This window comes from Rattus norvegicus, chromosome 1 (assembly GCF_021556685.1).
Source record: "Rattus norvegicus strain SHRSP/BbbUtx chromosome 1, alternate assembly SHRSP_T2T, whole genome shotgun sequence".
Classification (NCBI taxonomy): Eukaryota; Metazoa; Chordata; class Mammalia; order Rodentia; family Muridae; genus Rattus; species Rattus norvegicus.
Window position 1 is genome coordinate 255,168,031 of NC_141534.1, and position 26,206 is coordinate 255,194,236.

The 26,206-nt window shown below is 40.5% G+C and overlaps 1 protein-coding gene across 22 annotated transcripts in view; it reads right to left on the reverse strand.

Annotated features, from left to right (window-relative positions):
- Nucleotides 1-26,206, reverse strand: part of Hpse2 (heparanase 2 (inactive)) — a 705,780-nt gene that overhangs the window by 226,975 nt on the left and 452,599 nt on the right. For all 22 annotated transcript variants that reach the window (XM_087578435.1, XM_087578476.1, XM_087578514.1 and 19 more), the window contains 1 exon segment: nucleotides 22,316-22,487. In XM_087578435.1, coding sequence (XP_087434561.1) covers nucleotides 22,316-22,487 — 172 coding nt within the window.

The window sequence follows — 26,206 nt, forward strand, 5'->3', positions numbered from 1 at the left end:
CAATACGTGCCTGAGAGATTGTTCTTGATTCTGTGATGAAAAAATGTAGCTGCTTTTTTCCCTTCTCTGAAGAGTCTACTTGCATCGACAAAGGAAGTCTCAAAAGAGGTAAACAGATTTTTTTCTGGTTAGGTCTTGTGAAGAGCATTTTGAACAAGCATAGCAAGCTTAGAAAGGAAAATATATAACATATGGTTCAAGTAATCAGGAGGCACCAGGAAGTAAAATGGAGCTGACTCCTATGTTCAAGAAGATAAATGGATTAAAGGAGTGCTGACTTTGGGGTAACATCCCACACAGCTAACATGGTGGGACACACCTTTGATTCCTGGAGACAGAGGCAAGCAGATCTCTAAGTTCAAGGCCAGCCTGGTATAGAGCAAGTTCTAAGTAGAAAAAAGCTAAGTCTAGGTGTGGTAGCACATGCCCAGGATTCAGGAGACAAAGCCCTGTAGATCTCTGGGTTCAAGGTCAGTCTCCAGAGCAAGTTCCAGAACAGCCAAGTTTAGACAGTGAAGGAGCTGGAAATCAGAAAGCTGGTGATAATGTAATAGAACAAGGGGGCCATGTTCCAGCTAGAGCAAGGAGCAGAACTTGGCAGTTTGTGTCCTGTGGCTCTGGTTTTAGAGTGAAAAACAGAAGATGACTACTGGGACAATTAATCTTGGTTAGCTGGAGCTAAGAAATAAGCAGTGATTAAGAAGAGACCAGCATCACTGAGGTGAAATCTTATGGGAAGTGTTTTTTGAGAGCACAAAGAAGCTGTGTTCCAGAGTTAGCCAAGGTTGTACCTTGTGCTGCAGTTGGACTTGGTAATGTATAAGAATTATTCACGTGGTATTGGTTTTGAAGGTATGAAGGGGTCAATGAGGAGCAGTTGAGGCTTGGCTCTATGAGAGTTTATAGAAAGCCATTGGTGAAGGTACAGCCTTAGTTGTAGTTGACGACCCAGGACTGAAGTAGTCATGTAAGAAGTTGAGGTTTGGCACCATGAATAGAGCCTGAGAAAGGTGAAGCCTAGTTGCAGCAGAAGACTCCAGTGTATTGGAGATGCCAGTACCAAGAGATGACTGCCAAGAACATCAGTAGCAGTGGAGTAGATTAACCTGAGCTTAGAGTACCACAGAGGACACAGCTGGAGGAGTGACCCAAGACCTCTGGAGGAGCCCAGAAAAGCATATGTGGATCCCAGACATTGGAACAAGAAGCTGCAAAGTTGAAGTTGACTTGGAGACCCCAAGATTAACATGTCATAGATTTGGAATACCTGCTGAGGAACGCTGCTAACAGGGAATGGAACTAGCCCAAGAGAAAGGAGTTTGTTGCAGTCACCAAAGATAAAAAAGGAGTTGGAGATCTGAAGACCTCTTTAACAGATAGGGAGATGCAGAGCTTGGAGGCTGCCCAGGCGGTTTCCTGTCTTGTTTTGGGGATTACATTTAAGTGATTGGATGACTGTCAGAAGAGACCTTGAACTTTGGACTTTTAACATTGTTAAGACTGCTATAAACTATGGGGATTTTGAAAGTTAGATTAAATATATTTATTATTTGCTATGGCTAGGAATGGCCCCCATAGACTCATATGTTTGAATAAGCCTATGGGGCCAGGGAGTCAAACATGGTGGTGGTGCTTGGCCCAAGGAGTGGCACTATTAGGAGACATGGCCTTGTTGGAGGAAGTGTGTCACTGTGTGGGGGAAGGGTGGCTATGAGACCTCCCTCCTAACCATGTGGGAGCCAGTCTTCTCCTGCCTTTGGATGAAGATGTAGAACTCTCAGCTCCTCTAGCCTTACATACGCCTGGTGCTGCCATGCTCCTGCCTTGATAACAGAGAGAAGCTCTGAATCTGTAAACCAGCTCAAATTAAATGCTGTCTTTATAAGACTTGCCTTGATTATGATGTCTGTTCACGGCAGTAAAACCATAACTATGACAAATATCTTAAAACCAAATATAGTAAAACAAATCAAAACAAAAACAAAAAAATAAAAATAAATAAAAACCCCTATGGTGATCTTGAAAAGGAAACAATTTATTTCTTACACTATTGTATGCACTTAGAAAAATTTAATACAAAAGGCCCAGTAGATAATTTTGAAGCTTTACAAAATCATTCCAAATTTTGCCGGAAAGAAGCCTAGTAAATTAAGATAAACTGGAATAATAAAGAAATGTCTATTCATTCTATCATGGATTAATGTGTATCTCAAACACAGTAGTGATGAAAACAGTCTTAATTATGGAACTAGTAAGAAAATCTTATGGAGTAGAATAGACTTTTAAAGGTATAAATGTAACAACAAGAATTTACCATCTGGAGAGCATTTAGAATAGGACCACATGACTGGTTTTCATTTTTTTGAAATAGAAATTAAGGTCAGACTCTTACCTTTCTATGTTGTAGAAAATATAAAACTACTTAAATATAATCTAGCTTCAGTGAATATTTAAACTATTTTAATCCCTAAACATTTGTTATTTCCAACAATTTATTACCATTTGACTTCAGTAGTGTAGAGAAGCAACAGAAACATTGTGGCTAACTTTGAGGAAACAATATTAGTGAACATATGAAAGTCGTTATAAACTATATTTTCTTTTGTTCTTGGTAAATTGATGAGACAAAGCATATGTATGTATTTCTACACTTATTCTGGGGAAGGGAAATAATTTTATGGATAATGTTAAACACCCTATGGGTTTTTGTTTGGTTTGTTTCATTTTGCTTTATCATATGGCCAAAGACAGTCTTCTTATTTTGAGAAGGGTTAAAAATACTTATCACAGATTCAAATACTTTGTTTTCACAAGCCTTTGAATAACATCGTTTAAAACTCCACCAGGAAAAGGGAAATTAACAACAGAAACAGCACAAGGGAAATGGAGTATACAAAATCCCAAGGAACAAATCCGACAGTCAACGGGTCAGAGGCTTGCTCCCTGCTTCCATACCCTCTCCTTGAAAATGAGGACTTTCAACATCTACTTGAGATATATATATATATATATATATATATATATATATATATATATATATATATATATATATATATATATTCTGCTTTATGGCTACACTGTTACCGTGGAAGACAATGAGTCCCAAAAGATCATAACCTTGGTTTATCACAGATACTTATGCTCCTTCCTTTCGCCTCTTTCCCAGAAACAGGTCCACAGCACACAAATGACCAGAATTGCACAGTGCTCAGCAGTAGTGGTGTTAAAGAGAGGGTGTTGCCATCCATACAGAAGAGCACTGTAAGAAGAGCATTAGCTGAAGCTTCCAATGTAAGTTACAGGTCACCCAGGATGTGAATACTGACAAGGAGGGAAATTCCAGCTTCTCCCAAGTTGTATGTTTCCAATGCTGATTGTAAGGCTAGAAGTCTGCAATATGACTTTGGAGGACAAGTGCTCTGACATGACCTCCAGTCATCAAAGGGTAGCAGTGGAGGGAGAACAGGGTCCTGTATGAGAGAAGACTTTTGGCTAGTACCAGGTAGACGTCATGGTTTCCAGGTGTCTTTCCCTTGGGAGCCAATCTGCTGCTATGGGGAAAACCCACTTTCAGTGTATGAGGCCTTTCTTCCTCCAGCGGACTCTGGAGTGATGAGACCATCTTCCCTTTGTCATCTACCTGCACATATTGATGTATCTGACAATGCGGGGCCTTCTGTCCAGATCGCAACTCTCACTAACGGTAAGGGCCATCTTTATTCATGATCGTTCAGGTTTGATGTCCTTTTCCAGACTATAGAGCACAACCCTAAAAACTTGTTTCTGGACTTTGTTTCCCAGGAAAGAGGACAAGTATTTCACAGAGAACCAGTGATCTAAACAAGTGCACACTTCAGTAAGAGCACAGAAGCCTGACCTACCTTAAAAAGAACCACTGATTATGTCAGACCACAAAGAAGATGTAACAGAGATGCCAAAAGGCCCAGGAAAAACTTGAGAGAAAACTTTCTATTATTAAATGAGGTTGACCTGTAAACTGATGGAAAATTTGGGGCATCTTCATTTGGCCTGCCACCTAATGTTTTCCTAGGCTGATTGATTATATTGGGGCTTGGGTGGAACAAATAAACTATTAATTTCTTTCTTCTTCCCCTTCCTTCTCTCCTTTCCCGATGCTGCCACTGTAGCCTCCTCTCCCCCTCTCTCCTCTATGGGTATGTGGCTTTCTCTCTCCCCTTCAAGTCTCCTTCCTTCTGTCCTTCACTCTCTCTCCCTCTCTGCTTTTATCTGTATATGACAATTTCAGTAGAAAGACAGCACAGCTGAACAGTTGTGGAGGTCTCTGTTACACCTCTGTTTGATACCTCATCCATCCCTCAAGGGAATTTACACAACCTTTATACATAGGGTTTGAAATGAGTAGGATTAGGGGGCTGGAGAGACGGCTCAGCAGTTAAGAGCACTGACTGTTCTTCCAGAGGTCCTGAGTTCAATTCCCAGCAACCACATGGTGGCTCACAACCATCTGTAATGGGATCCGATGCCCTCTTCCGGTGTGTCTGAAGACAGTGACAGTGTACTCACATACATCAAATAAATCTTTAAAAAAAAAAAGAAAGAAATGAGTGCGAGTCTCCAGCCAATCCTTTTTTAGGATCAAAGTTACACTCATAGTTGATGTAATTATGCTCTTGAGTAAATACAGGAAAATATAAACATTTACTGATCTACATGCAATGTTAAGCAATGTACATGCTTTCTTTATTATCATTTTAATTTATTATTTGAAAATTTTCTACATGTATACAGTGTGTTTTGATCAAATGCACCTCTACTTCCTCCTCAACATGTCCTCCCATGCTCCACCCACCACCTTCTCCTTTTAACTTCAAGTATTCTTTTTATTTTTATTTTTTTATTTTTTATTTTTATTAAGTTGAGTATTTCTTATATACATTTCAAGTGTTATTCCCTTTCCCGGTTTCCGGGCAAACATCCCCTTCCCCCCTCCCCTTTTTTATGGGTGTTCCCCTCCCCATCCTCCCCACCTTGTTGCCCTCCCCCCAACAATCTAGTTCACTGGGGGTTCAGTCTTAGCAGGACCCAGGGCTTCCCCTTCCACTGGTGCTCTTACTAGGATATTCATTGCTACCTATGAGGTCAGAGTCCAGGGTCAGTCCATGTATAGTCTTTAGGTAGTGGCTTAGTCCCGGAAGCTCTGGTTGGTTGGCATTGTTGTTCATATGGGGTCTCGAGCCCCTTCAAGTTCTTCCAGTTCTTTCTCAAGTATTCTTTTTAAATCCACAGTGTTCCCAGTATGTTCATGAGTTTAGGGTCATCCCATGCAGCACAGGCAGCCTAGTGGGTTTTCTTCCCTGAAGAAAACTGGCTTCCTCCCAAGCAGCCATCAACTAGGGGGTGGTGGCATTATCTTTTCCTTTGACAAATGAAGAAACTGCTCAAGACTACCCACGTAACTCATTACAGAGCAGGATTAAGCCTGATTCTAGTCTAGAGCCCGTATTACAGCCATGCAGGGAGCAGATTTGTAGTCTCTGTTGTAAGGCTACTTTCCCTGAGTCCATGGCAGATGCTGGAGTAGACACAATACATTACCACCTGTCTGGGAACAGGCTAAGAACCTTTCTCAAGACAGATCGCCAAGCATTTGTTACCTGTAACTGGCCCTCAAGATAAAGCCAGTTTGCTCCAGTAGGGGAGGGGGTTGAGAAACTGGAGATTGTAAGACAGTGTCTGAAACAAGAAAGAAGCACATGTAAGAGAATACTAAAGCTGGCAGAACAGGGGTTGTGGGGAAAATGTTGAAATACATCTGGAAGGTTCTGGCTAGGAGAGGAGGGGCTGGCTGGAGGAGTATTGTGATAGGCACGGCTTGGCAATCCCAGTGCTGCTGAGGAGGTTACAGACTTGGATTCAAGCAGAGGGCTTTAACTGACTCGATGTGATTTGTCCTGGCTCTGGAAGGAAGAAATACACATCAGGATATGATTATGAATTTCATAGAGGAAGGAAAATTTCCAGGAGCTGAAGCTGTGTAAGAGGCAGGGTGAGTAAGAGCAATTACTGTGGACCTCAATGAAGAGGCTCATAGTTTGTATTCTTGGCTGTTTGTAACATCCTTAGTTGAAAATGAACATTCAGGAAAGTGGTACCACAAGGTAGAAATCCACTGGGTCCAGGAGAAAAATAGGTATCTGTTTTGAATCCTGGTTCTGTCAATAGCTATGTGGATTGGTTATGTTCTCCTTCTTAGGTAATTTCATATGGAGAGAACAGCATCTATCCAACAAGGATGTTGTGAGGACCAGCGGGAAAGGAAACCAGGGCACTGGATAGGATAGTACAGCCACTTGGCGACTATCCGCACCCTTTCCTGGCGATGGGTTGTTAACTTAACATTTGTACATGTCTACTTCTTTATCAATAAAATACATATAAAACCCACTCTACCTATATATAGTACTGATTCTCACATTTCGAAGTATCAAGAATTCTTTGCGGGCTGGAGAGATGGCTCAGTAATTAGGAGCACTAATTGCTCTTCCAGAGGTCCCAAGTTCAATTCCCAGCAACCATATCATGGCTCACAACCACGTGTAATGGGATCTGATACTCTTTTCCGGTGTGTCTGAAAACAGTAACAGTAAAATATGTAAAAATATTACATATATTTCACATATGTAAAATAAATTAATAATTCTTTTTTAAAAAATCATTCTTTGGGGTCTTTGAAAGAACAATATTTGGGCTCTGTCTCCACACACTCTGGTTTAGCAAGTCTGAGCAGGATCTTAAGAATCAGGCTGGAAAAAGGGAAGCTATAGGATAGAAATGGAAACCGAGCATCTGAGCATGCAACAAAAACCATGATATCTAGGAAATCACCAGGGGGTGCTAAAAACAGATAGCTCAGTAAGTGGGAAACTAGAACGAAGAGCTCTAAGAATTAGTCATTGTCAGGTCTCAAATCCATAAATCCTCAAGTCCACATATGCGCCACATATTGGACAGACATGTTCTCAGAAGGAGTACAAATGGTCAACAAACAGATGAAAGGTCAATGTTTTAAGGCATCGAGGAAATGCAAACCAAAAGTATACTGAGATCCTCTGTCAATCCTGTTGGAATAGCAGTCCTTGAGAAAACAGGCAAAAATGCCAGTACAGGAAAACTGACACAAGACCAAGGCCAGCCTAAGGTATGCAGCGAGTTTCAGGACAGTTTGAAACACAGTGTGGGAAACTGTCTCAGAACAATGGGTATAGGTTGAGGGAAAGCCAGGAATGGCTCATTATGGCAGGAATGGAAGGAGAGGAAAGGAACCAAGTGCTACTGGGAGGGATACACATTAGCATAACCACCAAAGAAACCAGTGGGAAAGCTTTCAAGAAGTTTACACACACACACACACACACACACACACACACTCACACACACACACACACACACACACACACACTCACTCCTAAACAAAACCAATCATATGAAATGCCACTGCTGGTGTACACTTAAGGGAATCTAAGTGAGCACACCTATGTTTATATCAGTGCCAGCACAACTGTGTTTGCTGTTGCTTTTTATAACAACCAGCTTACGGAATCAGCCTCGATATCCCAAACCAGATGAGTGGGTAGAGAAAATGTAGTATAGATATACAGTGAGATTAATTTTATGCAGCCCTAAAAAAGACTAAAATGTGTGTTTTCTACAGGAAAGTGAATGGAACTGAAAATGATCAAGGTAACTGAAATAAGTCACAATCCAACATGTAAGCATTACGTTTCTTTTCAGAGACACCTGAACACAGAAGTGCGAGTATTTGGGAAGAGGAAGGGTACAGCGCACAGGTGAGGTCGGGAACAAAGTGAGAACCAGGGGTCAACATGACCAAAGCATATGACTGAAAGCACGAGATACCATCACAAAGCCCACTGTCGGCAATAGTGACTCTAAGACAGTGCAAACCAGAACCGTGCTGCATCTTTATCACCGCTGAAGGTGCATCTGTGTAGGCAGGCTTCATGGTTTACATGTAAAAGTTCCCTCACAGGCTTCTGCTCCAACACTTAGCTCCTACTGCTGGTGCCAGTTTGGAAGGTGGCAACCCAGGGAAGAAAGTGGTAGGATTATGGCTGACCTGTTTCTTGCCCTGTCTCTGCTTCCTCGTCTGTGGAGATATGCTGACTTCTCCAATGCTAGCGATACAGAAATCCACCTTTCACAGCAGCAGCAGTTCATAAGCCTAGCTTGGGTAAGCAACCTGGCTCCCTTTCTAGCTAGGAAGGAATGCTTTCTTAAAAATAAAGAGAACAGTAGCAGAGAGGAGTTAGAGTTGCCAGCTAGGGAGCAAGAGGTGCTGGGGGCAGGAGCCAGTGGTTCGCTGTTAATGAGCCCCAAACGAGCTGGATTTCTCTCTAGTGGCAAAAAGAGGTATGATCTCGTATGTCCTCCTGTAGTTTGGTGAAGTCATATAATGCTTTCACATTTGAAATAGAACAGGACAATTACTAGGAACAGCACTGTAATAATCACACCAAACAGTCCCCAGCTGTGCATCTTCTGCTCCAAGAGAGAACATGGCAGAAGCAAGTTTTCTAGGCAGAGAATGAGCTGGGATGAGCCTCATGTTACCAACATGGCATTATCGAGCCTGTCTTCAGATTCTCCTTCCTCACTCAATTATCTAATGCCTAGGAACCTGCATTTAACTCCTATGTAACAAGTCCCAAGGCTGAAAATTGCCTTTTTCATCTTTAAAATGCATCTGCTCTCAGCCATCGTGGTTGTCGCCTCTTTGGGTGTTAACACATGCCAGGAACTGTGCCAAGCACTTTAAATTCATCACCTTGTTTGGGTTTCTACGAAAGCCAAGGCATGGGTCATAGTCCCACTTTACAAACTGGAGCGATTAAGTGAGTCCTTAGATTGATGAGTTAGGAGATAATCAGTTCTCCCCTGGATCGTAATGTACTCTCTACCACTGTTCTGTATTGACCTGACAAGAGAAACCCCAAGGGCTTATGTTACAAAATAAAAACTACTTGGGAAAAGTTTTTGTTTTATGCTAAACAAAGTATCTTTAAGTTTTAAAATGTTAGATCTGAAAGGTACCTCAGAAAGAATTCCTGCCACTCTTTGAGATGACTTATGTCACAATGGATGTGACAATAAATAGATATCCAATGTTACCTTTTTTCTGCTTGCATTCTCTGCTTATAATACATCTGAAAAATAAGACTGCTCTTAAACAGCAAGAAGTCCCTGTTCCCATGGCCTCAAGTTACCATCAAGAGACCAAATTTAAGTTTCCAGTTAAAGAAAATGGTTTGATGTATTTTGCTTTATGTTAACAACCTGAGACTAGATGGATCCTGAGCCTAGGGGAAAACCTAACACTATTCCTCGGCTAAAGAAGCAGACCTAGAAAATGACTCCTCGGTGATGTACTGCTATGCCCAGAGGTCAGCGTCCTGCCCAACCCACACAGACAAGCTTCTGCCTGCGGTAGCTAGGACTGACACAGTGACCCACATCTGGACAATGTACATAAAGTACATTGGAGCACTTGGTACTAAATGAGATATCTTTGCTACCCCCACCCTCATGCTGACCCCTGCCTCCTCAGGACTCAGGGATCTATGTGAAGACGATGCAGAAAGATCACAGGAGCCAGAGGTGGTGATGACTCCAGGGAAACAGTGTCTTCCAGACCTAACAGCACTGATGCATCTGTGAACTCACAGAGACTGGGGCAGCACCCACAAGGCCTTCACAGGTTCAAGCCAGTTGGGATGCCAGCACCGAGAGAAGATGGACGTGTGTAGAGGAAATTTAACATGGTTGAAGGGAACACACCCAAAGACCTAGGTCTGTGTGATCCGGCTGGAATGCAGACAGGTCATACGCCTTTAATCCGTCTGGTTGGAATCCTTTAGTACACACACACCTTTAATCCCAAAGAATATCGTTTAATTGAGAGGCAGACAAACTGATGAATCAGAAAAACAGTTGACAGGATGAATTAATTAGAGATAGGATATACCTAACTCTCAGGAGAAAAGCTATTTAAGAACAGCACTGGGAGAGAGAGTTCAGTTGTCAGTGAGTTGGGAGTTTAGTCAGCTGGGAGTCATTGTAATGAGCCCAGTAGAGTTGAGTTCATTAGTGAGTCCATGCAGTTCAGTGCAGGCCAGCAGAGGCAGTTGAAGTCAGAGAATAAGAAGGGGTCAGAAGCCAGAATTGCTCTTGTCTAAAAGAATTGCAGGGACAAAAATGGAGAAGAGACTGAGGAAAAGGAGGTCCAGTGACCAGCTCACCTTGGGATCCACCTCAAAGCGAGGCTCCAAGCGCTGACACTGTTACTGATGCTATGCTGTGCTTACAGATGGGAACCTAGCATGGCTGTCCTCTGAGAGGCCCAACAAGCAGCTGACTGAGACGGATGGAGATACTTACACCCAACTGTTGGACTGAAGTTGGGAGTCCCTATGGTTGAATTAGGGAAAAGCTGGAAGAAGCTGAGGAAGAGGGCAACCCCATAGGAAGACCAGCAGTCTCAACTAACCCAGACCCCTGAGGTCTCTCAGACACTGAGCCACCAACCATGCAGCATACATGAGCTGGCCCAAGGCCCCCGACACTTATACAGCAGAGGGCTGCCTGGGCTAGCCTCAGTGGGGGAAGATGTGCTGAACCCTCGAGAGTTGAGGCCCCAGGGAGTGGGGAGGCCTGGAGGAAGGGAGGGTTAGCGGAACATACTCTTGGAGACAGGGGGAGGAGGAATGGGATGAAGAACTATGGGAGGGTGGGCTGGAGGGGGACAATGGTTGGATTGTAAAAAAATAAAAGTAATAATAATAATAATAAAAAGAAGTCAGAAGATTAGATCAAGTTGTCAGAGTTAGTTTGAGGCCAAGCAAAGCACGTCAGTGAGATGCTGAGAAGCCAGTCTGAATCAGGCAGCTTGGAGAGGAGTTTGAGCCAAGTGAGCTAAGTGAGCCACCCGGCCAGAGTTCAGAAAGAACTAGAAAGAGCGAGCTTATTCAGTAGTGAACCTTCTAGTCAACAATGACAGCAGCTGAGTACAAGTTACTTTTACAGACATCTCTAGTGAAGAAGGTATTTTCAATTGAAACCTGCTAGCAAAAAACAAACAAAAACAACAACAGTAACAAAACCCACTTCATTTTCTCCATTAGAATGTCACAATGAATCATACTCCAGGGCAGGCCTGGAGTAATCAGCCAACATCAAATAAACATGTTTTTGTTGTTGTTTTGTTGTTGTTGGGTTTGTTGTTGCTGCTGTTTTATGGACTATTTATTTGTTTGGCCATCTTTTGTCTTTTTGTCTTTTTCTTGTGTTTTCTGAGCTGTTGCTTTTGAGAGATGGAGGCAGATGGAGGCACAGGGAGTGGGGGAGGGTCTGGGAAGAACTGGGGGAGGGAAATAGAAATTGAATTAAAAAAGTTCCTGGGGTTCCAAAAAGTCACAATAAAGCATAATTAAAGTGATAGGGCAATTCCCATCACCATCCACACATACACAGTATCATACATGATCAAAGACCCGAACCCTAAGTCCATCTTTCTACTTCTGGTTTGTTGACTACTGAACATCAAGTGCCTAGAGAAGACCGTGTTTGCTTCCTAGTCCTGTCTACTGACACCCCCACTGTTCTAACTTGAATGTTTCCCACAGCTCTCTGAGACCTTGGGAGCAGAGAGTTAGGCCTGGCTTCTTCTATGGGTTAAGATTAGATTATTCTGCGGAAAACTGTACGATATGGTGGTAACCTGCATTCTTCATTCACAAACTTACCAATGTGAGAAACTAAGCACAGGCATTTTGCTGAAATAAATACAATAGAGTTTCTTTACCCGGTCACAGTTTATAATCTACAACCGGTGAGTAAGCAAGCAGTGTATATAGTTGTACATATTATAAATGAACTAACAGCCTACATAAGGCAGGGCTCTAAAGGGTGAGAACAGACCAGCCATGTGGCAGATGTAGAGGGCTGGCGGCGTGAAGCTGGGGTGAAGGGGAAGGGAGCTTGGTAGATGTTAAATGCACAGGGTTAGGCAGGAGCAGTCATTAACTGTGGAGTCCCGCGGGTCGAAATAAAACAGAAAGCTACCAGTTATTCTAAGAACAACAAAAAGTGTTACTGGCTGACATCAAACGAATTATATCTTTTAAAGAATATTTTTCTAGAAACTCAGCAGTCAATGGGTAGGAGGGGAAGGATGAATAGCAAGGCTCCTGATGCAGGCACAACGTCGTCGCTGAAGTTTAACAAAATTACTTTTCTTATCTTCACTGCGCTCGTCCTACTACAACCCACGCCTGGACCCATGTGCACTCCTGGACTTTCTAGTGTGTGGAACTGTGAGGAGGGAAATTTCTCTTTATTGATCACCCAGTTTAAGGCTTGTTCTAGTGGGACAAAATGTTACCAGTGTCTAATCCTTACTTGTGGCAATGCAGTATTCTGAGAATATGTCTGACATTCTAGGAGACTGGAGCTATTTGCTGAACCTCACAGCCAGAGTTAATTACACACATTGAAGTTACCCAAGACTTCCGCCTACTCTCCTGCTGTGTAATCAAACTGTTTGTTTAACCTGCCTCTAAGAGAACAATGGGACAATCGACTTCACTTCCCTTGGATTTTCCATGCAACTAACTTGTATGGCCTAAGATATGTGTGGCTGCCATCTTAAGTCAATACTCCTCCGGATCCTGACCCAGAAGAACAGACAGGGATCTTTTGCTGAAAGCACCAAGCACGGAAGCCGAAAGCGGTTCCTAAAGTCTACCGTAAAGGTCGAAAGCAACTGCTTACGGATAGTGGTTGGTAAAGAACGGTATTTTTACCGTGGTCAGTTGGAGCCAGTGACTTAATCCCTTGTAAAACTCTGTTCAAGATTTCTGTGAAGTATCCCATTTCCCCATGTGATGCTTTCTATGCTAGTCAGTAGATAGGGATGAAAACCCATTGTTAGAGCAGGTACACACACACACACACACACACACACACACACACACACACTCACACACACTCACACACACTCTCACACACACACACTCACGAATACTCTCTCTCTCTCTCTCTCACACACACACACTGCTCACACATAGACACAACAGACATACATATATACATAGGGACAGAAACACAGAGATACAGGGACAAACTGACTCACAAGACAGCCTTCAGGTAGGCCCAGATTCGGGCTCATACAAAATAGTGAGAGGACAGAAGACACAGGGAGATGACTGGACTCGACAGCTAAATGTCTCCAAGGAGAAGTGTTTTTACTTCTTTCCTTTTAATGACACACTGATGCATTATTGGTGGCTTGGAGTTGGTCACTAATACATGTAATCCACATACCTACTAGGCTTAATTTCAGAAAAAATATATTTTAAATGTTTTTATTTGCTCTGATTTAATATTTTTCATACAAATTGTCCTTAATTTATAAATGCAGTAGCTTATCATATATCTTGGTGTACATATTTTGTCATATATATATACATATGTATATATATAAGGATACTAAATTATAGATAGTTTAAGTATTGATCATGAGTTATAATTTCTCTTAGGTTAATTATTTATTTATATTTGTTCATTTTAGATTTTTTTGATGCCATTGATTTCCTATGTCTGTGGTTTTTGAACATTTATTTAAATTTAAAGTGATACTGGGATATTTTTCTGGGTCATGGGTATAGGTTTCCATTAAATAAACCAATGTTTATAATAAATACTTTTTTGACTGGGATTTCTAGTGTGTGTACATGGCATATCCATCAGCCTAAAACAAAGCAATTATAGTGAACTTCTGAAATGAGAAAAATATGTTGCCTGGTAAAAGGAAAGTAGTGAATTGGTATAAATTGTCATCATATAGATGGTACAGAGACATTTATAGAAGAAAGTCAGGTAGAGGCTGGAAACATTCCTGACTTGTCTAGATTTAAAACAACAATGTCTAAAACCAGCCAGGTCCTGACTCAGGACATGAAAACCATAAAGAAAACATTTCATGAAGTATTTCCCATTTCCTGAAACTTCTGCTGTGACAAACACAAGGATCCGATCTCTACCCCAATTCATTCCCTATCCTGGATATTCCCATTTCAATAGCTTGAAAGCTGGTGTGTGTCCACAACATTAAAGGTATTGTTATTTATAAAACCAACATAATTAATTCAAATGGCATCCTCACTATATGACTTCAAAATTAAAATTCACATATACTATTTCGTATGATAGAAATTTAGAGTTATTTGTTTCATAGATATTATTCTTTTCAGTAAGTATTTATATGCTATCTACTATATTTCTAGGTTTTAGCGATATAAATCAGCAAATTCTAGATTATAGCTCAAGGTCTATTGTGGGAGAGAACTATGTAAGCAAGCACATTATCATAAATTTGGCAAATGCAGGAGCAGAAAAGCAAAATGTTATGCAAGGTCAGAGGAGATCACCAAAATCTGACCGAAATATGTGGGAGAAGATCTGGGAATAAAGAGAAAAATAACGTGGTCTTCGAAACAATTACACAAAATGAAAGGACACACAGGTAAAACAGAGTGTGTCATTTCCCAGAACTTCTTTGGCATACCTGATGGCAGTTTGTATAATGGAGTCAGCTGCTTACTAGATTGGAAGTTAGGAAGATGGAGATGTGAAAGGCCAGGAGTCAGTGTATCTGAAAAACCTAAGACTTCAAGCAAAATTGAATTGACTAGATGTCACACTTAAAAACGACTCAGAAATCTACATGGTGAGATTATTAGATTCTGAGAATGGCTACAGATAGATTACTAAAAGGAAAAACGACCAGGTCTAAAATAAACAAATGAAGGCAGATGTGACTGATACAAAGAAGTTCAAAAGAACGTGTTCACTGGCAACCTGAGTCTGTGTCCAAGAAAAAGTTGTGTAAAACAGCCTCCAGCTCAAACCTCAGGTGTCTACAGTGTGTGCATGCATGTCTGGGTCTTCAGTTCAACTCCATTGATCAACATGTCTTTATTCACACCAACTTTGTTTTTTATTGCAATAACCTTGTAGTACCACTTGAAATACGGCTGGTTTCAAGAATAAAAGTAATTCTTTTATTATAAAGTATTGTTTTATCAATCTTAGGTTTTTGTGTTTCCATATGAAGTTTAATATTATTTTAATATTTTGTAATATTCAATACTTTTATCAATATTATTCAACTTCTATGAGAAATTGTGTTTGAATTTTCATTCATATCGAGTCTGTAGACTGCTTTTGGTGATTCCACAATGTCTATCTTACCAATCTATAAACATGGGAGACCTTTATACCTTCTGGTATCTTCTTCAGTTTCTCTCTTTGATGTCTTCAGGCTTTTAGGGTTATCCTAAGACAAGTTTTGAGGCTATTGTAAAAGATACTGTTTCCCTGGTTTCTTTCTCAGTATGTTTGTCATTTGAATATAAAAAGGCTACCAATTTTTGTATGCTGATTTTGTATTCTGCCTCTTTGCTGAAAACGTCTTTATCAGCTGTTGGAGTTTCCTGGTAGAGTCTGTAAAGTAGTTTACATATATATCATACCATCTAAAAATGAAGATATTTTTATTTAATCATTCCAAATCTATATCCCCCCACCCTGATCACCCACAGTTGTCTTATTGCTGCAGCTAAGACCTCATGAACTATATTAAATAGGTTTGGAGAGAGTAGGCATCGTTGTCTTGTTCCTGATTTAGTGAAAATGCTTTGAGTTTCCCTCCATTTAGGATGACACTGGCTATGGGATTTCTGTAGATTACCTTTATTATGTTGAGGCCTTTCCCTTGTATCCCTATTCTCCCCTAGACTTTTAGCATGTAGGGATTCTGGATTTTGTCTAAGACCTAATAAAATGATCTAATAAGATGATCTTTTCCATTCTGTTTATACTGTGGGTTGCATTTATTTATGTATGTTGAACCATCTCTGAGTCTCTGGGATTATGTCAACTTAGTCACGGAAAATAATCTTTATGCATTCTTGAGTTCAGTTTTTAAGTACTTGAGAATTTTTACATCTATGTTCATAAAGGATATTGGTCTTTAATTTTCTTTTTTTGATAGGCTTTTTGTGGTTTTGGTATCATGGCAATATTGGCCTTGAAAAAAAAAGAGCTAGGAAACATTTCTTCAGTTTCTATTTATGGAATAATTTGAAAAGTATTGGCATTATTTTCTTCTTTAAGGTCTGGTAGAATTATATATGCAATCCATCTGGCCATGAGTTTATTTTGGTCAGAAGATTTTACTTCTATTTAGCTAGGGACTATGAGTCTGTTTAAATTGTTTATTGTTAACTTTGGCAGGTCATACATATCAAGAAATCTATTTCTTTTATGGTTTTCACATTTTAAACTATGTCCCTTTGATTCTCTGAATTTTCTTGGTATCTGTTGGTCTTAGGGTTTCATTGCTGTGAAAAGACACCAAGGAAACTGTTATAAAGAATAACATTTAATGGGGGCTGCAGCCCAGTATCATCAAGGTGGAAAGCATGACAGTGTGCAGGCAGACACAGTGCTGGAGAAGGAGCTGAGAGTCCTACATCTTGATCCAAGCACAGCCAGAAGGAGACTGCCTCTTCTCACTGGGTGGAGCTTGAGCATAGGGTCTCAAAACCCACCCCAACAGTGACACACTTCCTCCAACTGACCACCCTCATTCCAACAAGGGCATATCCCCTTACAGTGTCATTTCCCATGGGCCAAGCATCTTCAAACTGCTACACTGTTGTAATTTCTTTCTTTTTATCTTTAATTTTATTAATTTGATCCTTCTTTGTGTCTTTTGGTAAATTTGACTAAAGGTTTTTAATCTTGTTGATTTTCTCAAATAAACAACTCTTAATTTTACTGATTGTTGTATTATTTGCTAGTTTGTTTCTAACTCATTGATTTCAGTCCTAATATTATTTCTTTGTATGTATTCTTTTTGTGTATTATTTTGTTATATATATGTATGTGTGTGTATATATATACACATGCATATATATAATCCTTGAATGCAGACAAAATGGTCATTGTATTATTAATCAGACTCGAGATACGGGAACTGAAGACAGGACTAGTGATATTGCTCATTGGTAAAGTACTTCCTGTGCAAGCGTGAGGACTTGGGTTTGGATTGTAGCATGTACATAAAATCTGGGCACCATGGCACATATCTGAAACACTAGTGCTGTGTGTGAGGAACTGAGACAAGCAGACTCTAGGGTTTCCTAGGCCAGTCAGCCCAGCAGTATGGTAGTCACCATTTTCACTGAGACCCTGTCTCAAAATAACAAAACAAAGCCCAAAACAAGCAAGCAACCAACCAAACCCAACTGTGGAGGAGAACACAAAAGGAAGAGACCAGATGTTGACCTCTGGCCTACACATGCTCATTCACAGTTAGGTACAGCCCCCTTCCCCAGCAATATTCCCCTCATACATGAACATAAATAGAGAAAGAAAGAAATAGGAGAAACAAGAAACAAAACAATGAAGGTTGGAGAATATCCAGCTGTTCTTGAAGTTAACAAAATTCAAATACAAACAAGCATGCAACATAATCCTGCATTAATTTAAACTAGGTCAATTAATAACACGGCTGATGCTCACTGCTGTTGATATTTGGAAATGATATAGCACTATACCATTCCCTTTCACCTAGTGAAATCATTCTGAAAAGAAATTTGGCAGCAAAAATAAAGCCATAAAAATTAATATACATTTCTTTACCCAGAAACTCAACTTTTGGATACAGTTCAAGAATATGATTCAAAAGAAAAATTTAAAAATCTATTTGTATAAAGATATTTATAGTTGCACTGCATTACAAGCAAAACCTGGAAACTGGCCAAATATCCAACACAGGGAGAATGCTTATGTAGACTTGGTACATTAATGCAGTGGAATATTTTATTTCTTACTAAGAACGACAATTATGTGAATTATGCAGAAATAAGGGCCATATGAAGCAGTGAGTAAAAACACAGAGCTCAAAACGATGGCTCTACCAAGAGCACGTCTATGCAACAGTGCCTGTGTGGACCCGAGGGTTGGGAAGAGCTAGAAGCTGGCAATTCTACAGTGCTCACCCTCTGCTCCGTTGGTTAAGTTGTTGGATGTTTATTTTAGCTTTATTTCACTTTTTATTCATACATATTTATGAAGAAAGGTAAATCCTCATTTTGGCACATAAAAGAAAGCATAAATGTTCATCAACATCTTTCCTTGCCCTTCTGTCTTTTTTGTTTAGATTTCACACTTGCATGTGGAGTAAGTAGAACCTACCCTTTGCCACTACAAAACCCTAGCCCCATGCTTTGTCAGTCAGACTTCCTGTTGCTGTGACAAATACCTGAGAGAAATAAATTAAAGGAAGACGGCTTATTTGGGCTCATGGCTTCAGTCCATGGTTGGCTGACTCCATTGCTTATGGGCTGATTTAAAGCAGAATACGTAAGAACAATATTAACCAACCAAAGCTCCCAGGGACTAAACCACATCCAAAGAGTACACACCCATGGCTCTAGCTGCATATGTAGCAAAGGATGGCCCTGTTAGGCACCAATGGGAGGAGAAGCCCTTGGTCCTGCTGAGGCTGGACCTCCCCCTCCCCGACCCAGTGTAGGGGAATGTCAGGGCAGAGAGGGGAGAAGGGGTGGGAGGTGGAACACCCTCATAGAAGAAGAGGGTGGACGGGATAGGGTGTTATGGACGGGAAACCAGGAAAGGGTATAACATTTGAAATGTAAATAAAAAATCCAAAAAAAAAAAACCCCAAACAAACAAAAAACCAACCAACCAACCAAAGAAACAAACAAGAAAACCAAAACCCATAGTGGCTGGGAAGGAGAGGAAGAGGAAGGGGTCAGGGCAAGCTGTATCTCCTAGGAACACCCACTTGCACTGTCCAATGACCTAATTCCTCTAGCTAGACCTCACCTCTTAATGGCTTCCGCACTTTCTGAGACAGTGCTACTGTCTGGGAGGCAAGCTTTTCATGCGCGGGCATGTGAGGCGACATTTCCTCCTCAGATGATGGGTAACAGCACCCATTTCAGGCCCCCGTTGTTTCCCTCTGTATTACTGCAGTCATCTTCTCTCTCACCACTGTGCTGCTTCTCAACTCACTCCCAGCACACTAACTTATGCCCACTTACGTCTGCACCATGGACACAGACCCAGCCAGCATCCTAATCACACTGGCTGGTAGCAGATTTCCTCATAAACATGACTTCTTAAACCTCTCAAGGCAGGAAAATACTTGTTTATCTTTTACTACCACGGGAGAGCTGTTCTCTACAGGACAATCGTTCTGGCTTTCATTTCTTCTAACTTTAAAGGATTTCTTAATTTGGCTATCTCACCCTTGTCTTCTCTCTGGGTACACTTTGACCTACAAACCTATTTTATTCGGCATTAAAGGAAGGAAGGAAGGAGTCATCTTCCTTGATGACTCACTCTCCCTGGTTGTCTTCAGTTTTCTTCACAGTAAAGGCTGTTCTAAGTACCTTACCCACATCTCTACTGCTGTCTCTTACTCTGCACCCTGCAAACCACTGCCAGCCTCCTGCAGCTCTGCACTCCTGAGCTCTCCCAAGGTTATAAACATCTAAATGTGGCTAAACCCAGAAGACACTTTCCTGTCCTCCTCCTGTTAGCTGACCACCTCTCTTCATCTTAAGTCTATTTACTGATGCCTTCCTTCTGCCCTCACCATGTTTCTTACTTCTTTAGATACACAGGTTCCTCGGGCATTGTCTAAACTCGCCGTCTTTTCTTTTTGTATGCTAACTTATCTCCTCTATTACTATGACTTTAAATTTCATTTTTGTGCTAAAAACTTCCCAACTGAATAAATACCTCTAGCATCTCCATCAGAGAACCTGATCTTGTTACATCTATTAAACAATACTTTTACCATCTTTATTTAGTTTCATAGGATGGAAATCAAAGTCACTGTTTTATTCCCAGAACTAGTTAGGAGGATTCCTGTCTTCTTATTTCAGAAATGACACCAACCAGTTAACCACTGTCTGCATCATATCCTTGTATGATTCCCAGCAAAGTTCCATGTTTTATAGAGTTTCCTGCCAATAGTCAGCCCTCTATTTCAGTCCCACTGTTCCCCTCTATATCACTGCTGTAATTTTCTCCTGGACTTTTCTGTTTCGCTCTAATCTATTTCCCAGAGTATACACAACATCTTTTCATACAATAAATAATTTTCTTCTCCGGCTTAAAATATCCTCTGTCACCCTGCATGCAATTAGAAAGAACAGCGAGCTTGTCCTTATGCCTACAGGGCCTGATAGAACACACCTCTTCCTTCCTACGCTGACATGGCAGCCAGCCTGGCCAGCCCCTGTCTTCGGGGCCTTTGTGCATGTTCTTCATTCTAAAACTATAAACGAAAGTAAGTACGGTACTGTCTACTTCTCATGTCATGGGGTCAATGAGTCGTCCTTTATATTACACCTTTGCAGGCTGCATTTCCAGGACTTCTCTAAGTCAATTAAGCCACAGCACTAACAGTAGTAACCATGTAGTACTTCTTCACATTGTCCTGATGTCATATTTCTGATTAACGTGTGTCTCTCAGCTTAATGAATACCCCATGAGGCAAGGAGTGTGTATGTTTTTTTTTTAAAGATTTATTTACTTATTATATATAAGTACACTGTAGCTGTCTTCAGACACACCAGAAGAGGGCATCAGATCTCTTTACAGATGGTTGTGAGCCACCATGTGGTTGCTGGGAATTGAACTCAGGACCTCTGGAAGAGTAGTCGGGTGCTCTTAACCGCTGAGCCATCTCTCCAGCCCCGAGTGTGTATGTTTTGTTTATTATTATTCTTAGTTCCTACCATATTACTTAGAACTTAGTTATTGCTGAAGAAATATCTTTAGAATGAATAAATGATCGATATAATCCCATGACATTGTGTATTATATGGGAACACATTAATCAAATCATTAAAGAAAAAGAATGCTTTAAGATAATAATGATATATACTTAAAGGATAGAGTGATTAGGTTTTCTTAATGATCCGTGAAATACTATTATGTGCACTATGACGGGTTTTTATGCACTAAATGTAACAGGAAAAATGAGAGCAATTTCAAAGTTCAGTGAGAGTCTGCAGAAGGCAGCCCTTAGCCAGGACATTTTCAATAACAAAGGAAGTAAATCGCTACTGAGCAAGAACAGGCAAAAGGGAAAGAAGAGAAGGCCAAGAAAGGTAGTTTAAATAAAAATTCAGCGACATATATGGAGAAAAATGGCTAATACTAAACTCTGCCTTGCAGATGGTCTTACCATTTAAATCCCCATGCTTCCCCCAGATAGTCAGTAAAGTCTGCTGCGTTCACAGGTTCAAACGAAGATGAAGTAGTCAGAAAGGGAAGGAGTCCTAGTGCTGTCAAGACACTCGGCCATCTAGGAGACCCTGTTTTCCTTTCTTTCCATCTCTGTTTATGCTGGCACGACATTTATCTAACTGCTTGGTCTCCACACGTCATTGGGAACTGTCTTACTCAGACTGAGCTGAGGGATAACTGTACCTATGCTAGACTCTGCTACAGAAATGGCTCACATGACACGTGACTCTCCCGACCTCACTGTCCTCATTCTTGCTTTAGTTAAATTCTGACTTTGAGCCTTGAATCAACATATATCTACATATATGAAGCCTCCTTCATGCTGCTATGGCTCTCTTTAATTCTAATTCGTTTATTTATTGGCAAAAATGTCTTCCAACCCCATACAGATAGACCAAGGCTTTATGCACATGGTCATCACTCAGTCTGCAGAGAGCCCACTGCCAGAGCCGAGTTAGAGAACATTTAACACCATGCTTGGCATCAGTGCATAAAAGATGTTTGTCAGGGCAGTCAAAAGCAAGGGAGTGATAACAGTTCTGCAGAATGTCTGCTACTGAAGCATTAGTTCAGTTCTCCTTTAATTTGTAAATACTTGTAATGTTTTCTAACCTTTGCAAAACATGAAACGATTCAATAAAATACTATACTAAATGATGCTTTTACAAATAATGCACTCTATTCAAGCCACTCAGAGTCTAAGATATGCCTCCCTTTCTCCCAACTCTAGAAGCCCCAAAATGAGTTCTATTGTTTGTTGAAGAATTCCTGTTTAGGGGTAAAACGAATGAGGAAGCCTTTCTTTCTTCTTTATCCTGAAAATAGCCAGAATAAATACAAATATTTCATTCTGTTATATTTCATGGGCAATGCTGTAAGACAGCTAAGTAGTCTGGCCTACCCATCCAGGAGGGCAATGACGTTCTTCCTGGGCCGTCCAATACTGGGGCCGTACAAGCCGGCTCTGGAGTAAATCCGGATGGGTTGCAGCAGGCTCCTCAGCTGGATGTAATCCTTTCCCAACTGACTGCCATTTACTGCCCGGCCGTGGATGCTCCGATAGTTATTGGGTTCTAGATTAAAAACAGACATAAAAGTTAGAATGGAGATGAGCAAGTTTCTGCCAGCCCTTTTCTGACTAACATGAAAAAAGTAACAGGAGGAGGACAGAAGTAATCTTAAGGAACACAAAAACAGTCACGTTAGTAATTGCCAACTTAAAAAAAAAAAAGAACCAAAAAAAAGGGTTGGGGATTTAGCTCAGTGGTAGAGCGCTTGCCTAGGAAGCGCAAGGCCCTGAGTTCAGTCCCCAGCTCCGAGAAAAAAAAAAAAGTAATTGCCAACTTGCTGATCCATTCATTTACAAACCTATCTTCATAAAACATCACCTAATTCACAAAAGAGACCATACTCATTTTCAAATGACACCTTGTAATGAATGGTACACTTGGTGGAATGCTGTCTCCCAACACTTGTGTATAAGAACTTCAGAATGTGACCTTATTCAGAACTGGAGTCATTGAGGATGTAATGTTAGTATGCAGTCATGATTAGGGCGGGTTCACATCTAAAGACTGCTGTGTTTGTAACACAAAGGAAAAGGGCCTTCAGATCCACAGACATGGAGAAAATGCTATGTGGTGATAAACACAAAGAAAGGGGAGAGGCTGCTATGCTAAGGAATTCTGCCAGTCCCCAGAAGCTAGGAGAGGAATGGAATAGATTTTCCTTCAGAGATCCCAGCAGAAACCAACCACGCTTATGTTTAAATTTCAGAGTTCTGGCTTCATGAACAGTAAGAGAAACTTTTTCTTTTGTTTTAAGCCATAGTTATTTGCTATTGCAAAGCCTAGAAAATTCATACAAAGGGTAACAAGGGTTGCCTTCATGAATATGACTGTTGCACAATTAGGAGAAACTCCCTCGATGTCCATTGGGAACAAAGTAGTTGAGGGAAATCATTTTGAGCAAAACCGTGCTGCACTAGCAGGACATGGAAAGTCTGGCATGAAAAGCAGCAGCTCTCAGAGCAGCGGAGCCAGCTAGAGACCTCCAGCCATTATCTCAGAGAGTTTGAAGCTGTGACACTGGTAGGGACAGGGATAGATTATCAGGCTCACAGGAAATTTTAAGAGAAATTTTGGGAAATAAGACAGCCACAGTGAAAATGAATAATCTCTCTGGAGAGCTTTGGTTGTCTATATCCTTGCACATGAATGTGAGCCCTAGTGTCCTCCTAGGAAGACACAAGAAGGCATGTTACCACCCAAGTTTTTACTGTATCATCAGCATATCTACTGGCCTGGTCTTACTGGTCTTATCAGATCACAATCTGATCAGTTATTGGCTCATCATTAAGTTATATCAATGCAAAGGAAACCCCAAGGTAATTGACCCTAAAATATCGCTGAAGGTTTAATTTGAAAATATTAAATATGTGTGAGTACTTTGCTGCATGTATGTCTGTGTACTATGTGTACACACTGCCCTCAGAGGCCAGAAGAGGCCATCAGACACCCTTGGAAGCGGAGCTATGCATGGTCATCAGCCGCTCTGTGGGTGCTGGGAGTTGAACTTGGGTCCTCTGGAAGAACGGACAGTACATTTACCTACTGAGCCGTCTCCCCGGCTTCTAAAGGATTGGGTATTTTAATTGGAGATGTCAGTAACTACTTGATGCGAGAGTGATAGACTAGAGCACTAATCCTGGTAACTAAAAAGCTAAACCAAAAGAAAGAAACTCTGCCTCTGTGATGGACAACTAAGAATTCCGTGCTCCTCTAGTACATTACTAGATGCATTACTTCCAACAACAAATCCATGAGGTATGAAAGGGAAAATGGGAAGTGTTACCATGTTTGCGACAGGAAAAGAACAGTCAGTATAAACCATCTCTTTGAAGCCTTAAACATTAGACTATTTGTCACCTAAGAACTTCAGAATTATCAATGATCAGGGAGCTAAAAAGAATAAAAGAAATAATGGTAAACATGTTACTGACTTATCGAATAATGATATAAAATCCTAAGGAGTCAAATGGGAACTCTTGGTCTGAAATGGCTCGTCACATGGAGGAAAAGCAACAGAATATAACTGAGTTTTTATCAGCACGGTTAGAAGGGGCCAGAGGGATGACTTATTCCAAAGTCTTTGAGACACTACACTGTGTTAATCTGGAGTTTACTACTGCTTGAAATGAATAGTGAAGAGTTAATTCTTCCCAAAGTTTATGTGACCTCATGTATATCTGTATAATCAAACAGTTACTGATAATAATAGAGGTTAACTAGGGGCTCTGTGATTAAGAGCACTGCCTCTGTTCTTGCAGACAGAGGACTTGAATTTGGTCCCCAACACCCACATGGCAGCTGACATCTTTCTTTACAGCTGCAGGGTCTCTCGTGCCCTCTTCTGGCCTCCATACACATATATATGTCAGTAAATACTCACGCAATACAATAAATGTAATAAATACATCTTTTTAAGAAAGATAACTTTAATACTTTGGTACACAAAAGGCTTGCCAGTTATTAAAGATAAAAGCAAATATATGGATATATGGATATTTTCATTTTTCATAAAGAATTAAACCGTGGGAGCTGGAGAGATGGCTCAGAGGTTAAGAGGATCAGGGTTCAGTCCCAGAACCACAGAGTTGTTAACTGTAGCCCGAGGGGACTTGATACCCTCTCTGGCTCCCTGGGCATTATACTTACACAGTACATTGACATACATGCTGGTAAAGCACTCATACACATAAACATACAAATACATACATACACACATGCATACATACAAACAAACAAATAAATGTTAAATCTTGGATGAATGTTTGATACTGAAGTGTATAAGCATTTTCAATGTTTTCAGAATTTATTGATACTTTGATTATAATCATAAATATTTAGAATACTTCTTTGCATAAATAAAAGTACAAAATGTCAGAAGTATGTTTTGGGTCATTTCAGAAAGTTACTGAAAATTCTGTCCTAATTAACTTAATAATTTTTAACATTAAAACACAAGTCAGCAACTCAAATATCAGTTTTTAACACAACCCAATCTGGAGATAATATTTATTTGATACTTCACCATGGTACACAGAGCAACCTTCTAACTAGAGAAATGTTAGGGCCTACATAAATCTCATACTTTAAACAGAATTTTAAATAATACAATGTATAGCTTCTGATTATAGGATTACACTTTAAATAGTTGAAATATGAAAATCCACAAATATTAAGGAACTATAAAAATGAAAAGTATATAGGCCAATGAAGAGATGACAAAGAAATAAAAAATATTTAGAAAAGAGTGAAATGAAAACATAAGCTAATGTATAGGGTGCAAATAAAAAATATTTAGAAAAGAGTGAAATGAAAACATAAGCTAATGTATAGGGTGCAGCATAAACAATGCTTAGGGGAAAATATTAGCTTGAGACTCCTATATCAGACACAAAAATGATCTTAAATCCATAGCCTAAAATTCTTCCTTAAGAAATGAAAACAGGTAGGGATTCCATCTCGTGGAATGAGGTCCACTGCTAATATGGCCAAGAACATGAGACTAGGTAGTCCTGGGCCTAGGGGAAGCTGACTGCCATGAATACAGTATATATAGTCAACATTACTCTGCTAAAGGAACAGAGCAATAAAATACTCCTGCTGGCAGACTGTGGTGCCCATGGGTCAGTGCCTCGCTCGACCCACACCAGAGAAGCTTCTTCTTGCAGTAGATGGGAACTGACAGAGACCCGAGACTGCACAATGCAAAAGGTGAGAGGCCTTTT